General features: G+C 49.1%; 1 protein-coding gene across 1 annotated transcript in view; it reads left to right on the top strand.

The window, feature by feature from the left end:
* The window catches only part of BHMG1 (basic helix-loop-helix and HMG-box containing 1), a gene marked incomplete at its 5' end in the record, with an annotated part of 27607 nt that overhangs the window by 7389 nt on the left and 10105 nt on the right, over positions 1-10113 (top strand). Inside the window, 3 exons of the mRNA XM_021716765.1 lie at positions 1410-1516; positions 6981-7092; positions 9764-9880. Of these exons, the coding sequence (XP_021572440.1) occupies positions 1410-1516; positions 6981-7092; positions 9764-9880 (336 nt within the window). The remainder of the gene's footprint in view (positions 1-1409; positions 1517-6980; positions 7093-9763; positions 9881-10113) is intronic.

Here is a 10113-nt window from a genome sequence, read left to right as displayed (position 1 = left end):
TGCACTCCAGTCTGGGCGACAGAGTGAGACTCCAACTCAAAAAAAAGAAAAAGAAAGAAGGACTTCAGGCCAGACTCGGGGGCTCAACCTGTAATCCCAGCACTTTAGGAGGCCGAGGCATGTGGATTGCCTGAGCCCACGGGTTCGAGACCAGCCCGGGCAACTTGACAAGACCTTACCTCTACAATAAATCAAAAATTAGCTGGGCATGGTAGTGCATGCCTGTAGTTCCAGCTACTTGGAAGGCTGAAGCTACTTGGAAGGAAGCTCAGCAGGTCGATGCTGGGGTGGCTGTGAGCGTGTTGCTGCGCTCCAGCCTGGGTGACGGAGTGAGACTCTGACTCAAAAAAAAAAAAAAGAGAAGGACTTCAGTGTCTTTGTGTCTCTGTCAGGAGAGTGGGGTGGAGGTGTGTGTGCGTGGGTATGTTATGAATTATGGATCCAGGGATTAGGCCCTCAAAGTTCTACAGCTGTCCAGGCATCAACTTCTTTTATGCCCTTATTTACTCATTCACTTAGCAATTACAAAATAGTCCCTGCCATGTGCCAGACCCTGTTCTAGGTGCTCGGGGTATAGTGGTGCCCTCTACCCAGCTGTTGGTCTGGTGCAGTGATCAGAGGCATGTGTGAACACAGGGGCCAGGGGACCTTGGCAGGGTCCCCTGGCCCCTTGACCTGTCCTGTCCCTTGACCTGTCCTGTGGGATAAGAGTCTGTTGATGGAAGAGAGCCAAGGAGGTGAGAAACGAGACAAGAACAGCCAGGCCTCAAAAGGCATTGGAGCCACATTAAGGGTTTTAACTTGATCTTAACAATGGATGAGCCAGGTGCAGTGACTCCAGCCTGTAATCCCATGGCGAGACCTCATCTCTACAATAAATAAATAAAAATTAGCCAGGCATGGTGGCACATGCCTATGGTTCCAGCTACTTGGAAGGCTGAGGCGGAAGGATCCCCTGAGCCCAGTAGACAGAGGCTGTGGGTGACCGTGAGCAAGAGTGAGACTCCGACTCAACAAAACAAAACAAAACAATGGGATGACATTGAGAGACCTGAAGCAAGGCGATGATGTGGTCAGATTTGTGTTTCCGAAAGATCACCCTGACTCTGGCAGTGAGTCTGAATGGAGGAACCAGATGGGGGGCTGGGAGACTTTTGGGGATGTTATCTACTAAGACAGGGACTGCAGGGATGAAGAGAGGGGATAAAGGAGGAACAGGCAAGATTTGGCCACCGGTTGGTACAGGGGGTAAGGGAGAGTGATGAGTCAGGTTGATGCCTGGGATTCTGTCTTGGGTGCTCCAGGGTGGGGACCAGGGGCTAAGTACCCCTGAGGAGGGGGAACACTGAGATAAGAGGCTTGGGGGTTCTAAGGCCAAATTCAGTTGTGAATGTCCTAACCAAAATTAGCTCTTGTTTCCAACAGGAAGCAGAGGAAAAGCCACACTAGCAAACTGCAAGAGCTGGGATTGCTGCTACCCATCGCCCCGAAGACTGGTACAAAGAAGCTCACCAAGGTATGGGGACTGAAGGAAAGGAGACCAACAGGGAGGCAGTTCTTCAAGCAGCAAAAAGCGGATAACCTTGTCCTGGGAAACCCAGACAGATCTTTTTCTTCTTTTTTTTTGGTCAGAGTCTCACTCTGTCACCCAGGCTGGAGTGTAGTGGTACACTGACAGCCACTGCAGCCTTGACCTGCTGGGCTCAGGCGATCCTTCCACCTTAGCCTTTCAGGTAACTGGTACTACTGGCATGTGCCATCACACCCAGCTAATATTTCTTTTTTTGAGTCAGAGTCTCACTCTATCACCCAGGCTAGAGTGTAGTGGCATGTTCACAGCCACCGCAGCCTCTGCCCACTGAGCTCAGGTTATCCTTCTGCCTCAGCCTCCCAAGTCACTGGAATTACAGACATGTGTCACCATGCCCGGCTAATTTTTTGATTTATTGTAGAGACCAGGTCTTGGCAAGTTGCCCAAGCTGGTCTCAAACCTCTGGACTCAGGCAATCCTTTTACCTCTGTCTCCCAAAGTGCTGAGATTACAGATGTGAGCCACCATGCCCAGCTTTTTGATTTATTGTAGAGAAGAGGTCTCCCAAATTGCCCAAGCTGGTCTCAAATGCTTGGGCTCAGGCATGGGCCACTGCACCCGGCAACAGATCCTTTTAGTGGCATCCTTGAAATGGAATGGGCCTGCTCTGAGCAAGAATTTCTGGGAGTCTGTAAATCCCATGACTAGACACCTGGGGGATTCTTTTTACAAACGAGGAAGGGGGAAATAAAAGCACAGAGTGAAGATCATTGCTTCAGAAATCCAACAGCCATGGATTTGAGCCCTCTGGCTTCACAGCTGTGGATTCTGGACAGGCTCCTCAGGCTACCCTGTCTCTCCAAGCCTCAAGTTTCTCAGCTGTAAAACAAGGAAAAATAACTCCTACTACCCAGAGATATTGTGAGACCAAAATGACATAGCTATGACACGCCCAGCTCCTAGCATGTCCTAAATAAATGTCGGTTCCCTCTCTGAGAACATTGTTTTTTACCTGTGGGTATCATCTGTGAGGTAGGAATAGATAAGTTTTCTCTCTGTGTCCCTATAGGCTACTTCATAACTGTGTATAGTATTAAGCTAACACCAGTGGAAGTAACTTAATATGAAATTCAGATCTTACCCAGTGCAGTAGCTCACGCCTGTAATCCCAGCACTTTGGGAAGCCGAGGTGGGAGGATCACTTGAGCCCAGGAGTTCAAAACAAGCCTAGGCAACATAGTGAGACCTCGTGTCTACAAAAGTAAAAATAAAAAAATAAGTCAAGCATGATGGCATGTGCTTGTAGTCCCAGCTACTGGGAAGACTGAAGACGGAGTACTGCTTGAGCCCAGGATGTAGAGGCTGTGGTAAGCTATGGATTGTGCCACTGCATGCCATCCTGGGTGACAAAATGAGACCCCAACTAAAACACACACACACACACACACACACACACACACACACACCCACACAAACTCCCCAAAACCCCTCAGATCTTGAAGGCTTGATGTTTTCTTGCTCTGTTTCCTTTTATTTATTCATTCATTTCCTCATTCATTCATCAGCCATTTATGGAAAGATTATTTGATGCCAGAAGCTATTCTGGTTGCAGTAAGGAGAGACAGAGCGATTTGAGGCCCAGCACTCATTATCTGCTGGGAACTCAAAATCTGGTTGGGAAAATAATGATTTGAACACAGGAATAACTGATCCGAGCTGGAGTGTCAACATGGCTTTAGAGAGCTTCAGAGGAATGGGTGTTTGGCACAGACTTGCCTGACTCCAATCTTGACCTTTTCCTTGCCTACCTCACTCAGTTAACCACCAGGTCATATTGATTCTCCCTCCTAAATCTCTCTCATTAGCAGGTGCTTGTATGAGTCTTCCATGGCTGCTGTAACAAATCATAATGTTAGTGGCTTAAAACAACACAAATTCATGATCTTATGGTTCTGGAGCTCAGAAGTCCAAAATCAGTCTCCCTGGTCTAAAGTCAAGATGTCAGCAGAGACCAGGCATGGTGGCTCACACCTGTAATCCCAGCACTTTGGGAGGCTGAGGCGAGGGGATTGCCTGAACCCAGAGGTTTGGGACAAGGCTGGGCAACTTGGCGAGAGCTCATGTCTACAATAAATCAAAAAATTAGCTGGGCATGGTGGTACATGCCTGTAGTTCCAGCTACTTGGAAGGCGGAAGTGAAAGAATTACCTGAGCCCAGCAGATCGAGTCTGTGGTGGTTGTAAGCATGTCACTGCACTCCAGCCTAGGTGACTAGGTGATAAAGTGAGACCTTGACTCAAAAAAAAAAAAAAAAAAAAAAAAAATGTCAATAGGGTGGTTCCTCTTTGAGGCTCCAGGGAAGAATTTGTTTCCTCTCCCTTTGCTGACTTCTAGGGGACACCTACATTCCTTGGCCCCTTCAAAGCCAGCAGTTAAGCATTTTAAATCCCTTTCTTCTACTGCCCCTATGGTCATATTGTCTTCGCTACCATTGACGTGCCTGCCTCTCTCTTGTAAAGACCATGTGATTACATCGGGCCCACCTAGATAATCCAGAACAATTGCCCCATCTTAAGATCCTTAACTCAGTCACATCTGCACAGTCCAGTTTGCCATATAAGGTAGCATATTCATAGACTCTGGGGACTAGGATATGGTCATCTTTGGGGAGAAGCATTATGCAGCCCACTACGCTGCTAAAAATATTTGAGGAATTTGAGTATTTGGTGTGCATAGGTGCCGAAAAGTCTCCTGGGAGCCAGAGCCTCCTGGGAGCCAGAGCCACCTGCCCTCAAGGAACGGCATTCTAGCAGGGGACAGTTAACATTTCGTAACTGATCAAGTGACCACATCTCTTGGAATTCACCTCAGGCCTCAGCCAGCTTTCTTTTATTTTATTTTTTTGACTTGAAGTCTCATTCTGTCGCCCAGGGTGGAGTGCAGTGGCACGCTCACGGCCTTTAGCCTCAGCCTTCCAAGTAACCAGAACTATAGGCGTGTGCTACTGCGCCCAGCTAACTTTTTATTTATTGTAGAGACAAGGTCTCGCCAAGTTGCCTGGGCTGGTCTCAAACCCGCAGTCTCAGGCAATCCACTTGCCTTGACCTCCCAAAGTGCTGGGATTACAGGCTAAGCCACTGAACCCAGCCTCAGCCAGCTTTCTTTACCATCTATCCTCTGCTGTCTCAGGAGCCCTCTTCTCCCTCACTTCAGCCTTCCCTAAGTTCAGTCGTGGCCTCTGCTCTGCATACAACCTGCCTCCCAGTCAGTGCCCGGCCTCCCACCTGACCTATCTCTGCATCATCACACGTGATCCCAGGTTCATGAGACATGCTCAGTCTGGTGCTCAGTGAACTCATGGGAGCTACTACGTGTTGCCTCTCCTGTGTTTCAGACTCAGGATGCAGCCTAGACTCAGGGCATCCTTCCTCACCGCTCTGGCTAGTGATTGCCCCCTGCCCCATATGATCCTGGACCCTCTACCTCTGACCATCAAAATCTTTATCATATTACTATGATTGCTTCCTTGTTTCTGACCCCCTTTAGATGGAGTTCTGCAGGAACCATAAAGGATAAATCTCTGTCCCCCTTGCCCACAGGACCTAGTATAGAGAAGATAGCAAAAGCAATCACTCCCAGCTTACTGAGCATTCTAGCTGTCAGACTTGGAGTGCTCAGTGTCTTGCATGCATTTTCTCATTTAATCATCCCACAAGGCTTTTGAGAGAGAGAGATGTGTATCACCCTGAAGGCCTGTGCTTTCAACTGCTGGACTCTGTTACTCAATGTTCAACTGATGTTTGTTGGATGACTGAATGAATTCCCTCTGTTGCGAGGTTACATGCTGTCAATTTTACCTTCTGAATGTCTCCGGGATTTCAACCTCTGGGTAGCCCCCTAAGCTAACCTTTCTGAAGCTTCCATTACTGAGTCTTCTGTCCTGACATCTGGGGTGATGCCTAGCTGTCTTCTGCATAAAACCTTGATGTACTGCTGGGCACAGTGGCTCACGCCTGTAATCCCAGCACTTTGGAATCATAGTGAGTTTATGGTCTGTTGCTCTCAGTAGATTGTACACACCATGAAGGCAAACAGAAGCATGTCTAGTTTACCCCTATGCAGCTTACTTTATTTTTTTTGAGTCATAATCTCACTCTGTCACACAGGTTGGAGATAGGCCCTGGTGACACAAGAGTGCTAAGGAGGGAACAGCCGACCCAGTCTGGGAAGGAGGGACAAGGAGGTGTTTTCTGAAAGAGACCACTGTGCTGAGGCTTAGAAGAGAAGCCAGGTGAAGGAGTTTGTGGGGAGAAAAAGAGGACTTTTCAAGTAGAGAATACGAGCTAGGTGTGGTGGCTTCTGCCTGTAATCCCTGCACTTTGGGAGGCAGAGGTAAGAGGAATGCCTGAGCCCAGAGGTTCAAGACTGACCTGGGCAACTTGGTGAGAACTCATCTCTACAATAAATTTAAAAAATTAGCCAGACGTAGTGGTGCGTGCTTGCAGTTCCAGCAACTTGGAAGGCTGAGGTGGAAGAATCACCTAAACCCAGCAGGTTGAGGCTGTAGTGGCTGTGATCATGCCACTGCATTCCAACCTGTGTGACAGAGTGAGATTATGACTCAAAAAAAATAAAGTAGGTAATACAGCACGAGCAAAGGGCCAGGGCAAGAAACTGAGCAGTGTGTGTTGAAAAACTGGACCAGGAGGCAGGCAGACCCAGGTTCAGATTCCAGTTCTGCCACTTTATCCCTGCAGTCATAACACATCCCATGGGCACTCTGAGCCTCAGTTTCTCTTTTTTTTTTTTTTGTTTGAGTCAGAGTCTCACTCTGTTTTCAAGGCTGGAGTGCAGTGGCACATTCATGGTCACCACAGCCTTGACCTGCTAGGCTTGGGTAATCCTTCCAGCTCAGCCTTCCAAGTAGCTGGAGCTATAGGCACACGCCATCACGCCCGGCTAATTTTTTGATTTATTGTAGATACGAGGTCTCACCAATTTGCCCAGGCTGGTCTCAAACCCCTGGACTCAGGCAATCCTCTTGCCTAGGCCTCCCAAAGTGCCGGGATTACAGGTTTCAGCCATCATGCCCGGCTTTTTGTTGTTGTTGTTAAATTGTAAAGATGAGGTCTCACCAAGTTGCCCAGGCTAGTCTTGAACCCCTGAGCTCAGGCAATCCTTTCACCTTGGCCTTCCAAAGTGCTGGGATTACAGGCCTGAGCCACCGCGCCAGGCTGAGCCTCAGTTTCTTTAGCTGTAACCTCTGTCTCATTGGGGTACAGTAAGGGCTAAACAGCAGAGCAGGAAAGTCTCTGCCAACTGAATTGTGGGGTGGGGGGACGGGTCTTGTGGCCTTTCCCTGTGCTGGCCACTGGCAGCCTCACGTTGTCCTGAGCTCTGGCTCATCCCTGGCACTGGTGCTCAACCTTGTCTTTCTTTGGGGGGGCAGAAGGAGATTCTGCTACACGTCCTGCACTACATTCAGTTCCTTCAGAGGAGCATCGATGTGGCTGAGGCCTTGCTCAAGTTCCACACCACCAACGGGGAAGGTCGACTTGGGGGTAAGTGGTTTAGCTGGTGCTTCCTGGTGCCTGCCATGTGCCAAGCTTTGTTCTGGCCGTCGGGGACACCAACTTAGATGAGTCCAAGCCCTCCCGGACCTCAAGGCCTGGTGGAGGGGGCTAAGTCAGAGAGACGTGCAAGATGCTGTAGGAACTGAGAGGAGGGGACCTTGAAGCTGGGCCTTCGAGGACAACAGGGCCCGGGGAACCCTGCCAGGGAGAAGCAGCAACATGAGTGAGAGCGTGCAGGCGTGAGGAGACACATGTGGAGTGTTTGGGGACAGGGAAGGCGTTGGGTGTGACTAGAGGGACTGGCTAGCACTGGGATGATGGGTGTGGGCTCCTGACTCAGGCACATTTTTGTAACCCTAGTCTCTCTGTGCGTCCGTCCCACCATCTGCAAAACCAGGTTGACACTGCACTTCCCTTCTGTGTTTGTCATGAGGATTAAATGAGTTGATATGGGGAGGACCAAAAACACCCTCCAAATTTATTTATTTATTTTTCAGTCAGAGTCTCACTCCGTCACCCAGGCTGGAGTACAGTGGCATGCTCATGGCTACCCCAGCATCAACCTGCTGGGCTCAGGAGATCCTTTCGCCTCAGCCCTCCAAGTAGCTGGACCTACAGGCACATGCCACCACACCTGGTTAATTTTTTTATTTGTTGTAGAGGCGAGGTCTCGCCAAGTTGCCAGGTTGGTCTCAAACCCGTGGGTCCAGGCAATTCTCTCACCTCAACCTCCCAAAAGTGCTGGGAATATAGGCGTGAGCCACCACGCCTGGCCCCAAAATTTATTTATAAAAAATTGTGTATTTATTCTTCCATGTTTAAACTTCAGTCACCTTCAGAGTACTCTCCGTTTGATGCAATACACTGATCAAGGCACTTTTTTCCACTGCTTAGTTTTTGAACTCGTCGATTTTGATGGCTTTTAGTGCTTCTGCCGTTTTTTGTTTCACCTCTTCCACATCAACAAAGTGTTTCCCTTTGAGGACTTTTTAAATCTGGGGAAACAAAAAAAAAAGTCGTTCATGGTGAGATTGGGTGAATAGGAAAGGTAGAGCACAGGGATCAAGCCATTTGGAGTCAAAAGCTACTGAACACCCAGCATGGTATGGGCAGGTGTGTTGTCATGGTGGAAGAACCAGTCACCTACTCAGATGTTTTTTCACAATGTCGCCTCTCACAACAACGCTAGCTGGTGCACTGATGCCAGCGGGTTCCTATAGCACATACCTAGTACTACAAGGATAATTCTGTTTTTTGGGGGCGTCCCCCCATACATATGGAAAAACATAATACAGTGCCTAGAATATACTAGTCACCCAAGGCAGAAGTGCTGTCCTTGTTGCTGGAGTGTAATGTACACAGGCAGAATGGACTAGGACAGACTAGGACGCCAGGCACAAGATCCAGAAGGGTGGCTGGTGCCTGGCTGTGGCTGTGGCACGTGAAGAGAATTGCTGGAGGATTTTATGCCCAAAAGTCATGATCAGATTTTTTTTTTTTAGAATGAGGTCCCTGACAGAGGATTGGTTATGAAGTGAGAAACTAGAGTCAGGGAGATCAGGGAAGCTACTTTAAGGAGTGCTGATGAGGCCCAACCTCGCATTATAGCTGAGAGTGTGAACAGAAGTGGGTAAATTTCAGAGATATTTTTTCTCCTGTCGGAGTCTCACTCTGTCACCCACACTGGAGTGCAGTGGCATAATCACAATTCACCGCAGTCTCAACCTGCTGGGCTCAGGCCATCCTTCTGCTCAGCCTCCTGAGTAGCTGGGACAACAGGCGTGTGCCACCACATCCAGCTAATTTTTAAATTTTTGTAGAGATGAGGCCTTGCTATGTTGCCCAGGCTGGTCTTGAACTCCTGGACTCAAGTGATCCCCCCACTTTGGCCTCCCAAAGTGCTGAGATTACAGCTGTGAGCCAGTGCTGGGCCATGGAGATGTTAATGAGAAAAACAACAACAACAACAAAAAACAAGGCTGAAGAGAGAGGCCCAGGATGACCCCAGGGTGGGTGGTGGTGCCTACAATATGTTGAGAAAGGTAGGAGGAGGAACTCGTTTGGGGTGGGGAAGAGGATGAAGCATCTGGGATGTGTTGAGTCTGTTCTCCCTCTTGGTGAAGGGCCAGACTACCCCTGAGGAAATCTGAGTTTTCACCAGATTTTGCCTTTTTTGCCTCCTGGCTGTGCAACCTCAGACAAGTTGGATCTCCTCCCAGTGCCTCAGTTTCCCCATTTGTAAAGTCAGTCTGAGGACCCACCCTGCCCCAGGATTGGGGAACATTATTTAGAAAGTAAGAGAAAAGCCGGGCTCCGTGGCTCAGTTTGTAATCCCAGCACTTTGGGAAGCTGAGGTGAGTGGATTGCCTGAACCCGCGGGTTCGAGAACCACCTGGGCAACTTGGTGAGACCTCATCTCTACAATAAATCAACAAAATTAGCTAGGTGTGGTAGCACGTTCCAGCTACTTGGAAGACTAAGGCGGAAGGATCACCGGAGCCCAGCAGGTCGAGGCTGCGGTGGCTGGGAGTGGCCACTGCACTCCAGTCTGGGTGACAGAGTGAGACTCCAACTCAAAGGAAAAAAAAGAAGGTAAGAGTTGAAGTCAGGTGAGGATGGGGAATCTGACCTGTTTCCTTCTCCCTCTGTCGGAACCCAGCCTCAGGCCCAGCCAGGAGGAGATACTTTACCCCCTCCAGTTCCCCCAGCACTCAGAAGGCTCATCTTTGGGGGGCCTGCCAGAAACCTCGGAAGAAGAAGCTGATCCGGGCATCAGGTACCAGCAATCAGTGGAAAAGGAACAGGAAGCAGGGTGGCACGAGAGCAGGTCTTCTATTCCAGGGATGCCATCACACTGGGGACCTACTTGGCAATCTTGGCCTGGGTTCAACTCCTAGCTCCTCCTTGTACTAGCGCTGAGGCCTCAAACCCAGAAAGTTGACTTTCACTGGACAGACAGATCCTAGGCATTGATATATATATATATATATATATATATATATATATATG

This window comes from Carlito syrichta, unplaced genomic scaffold (assembly GCF_000164805.1).
Source record: "Carlito syrichta isolate Samal-C Ts95f unplaced genomic scaffold, Tarsius_syrichta-2.0.1 Scaffold308918, whole genome shotgun sequence".
In the NCBI taxonomy this organism is placed as follows: Eukaryota; Metazoa; Chordata; class Mammalia; order Primates; family Tarsiidae; genus Carlito; species Carlito syrichta.
Note: the sequence above shows the minus strand (reverse complement) of the source record. Positions and strands in the feature narration are given on the sequence as shown.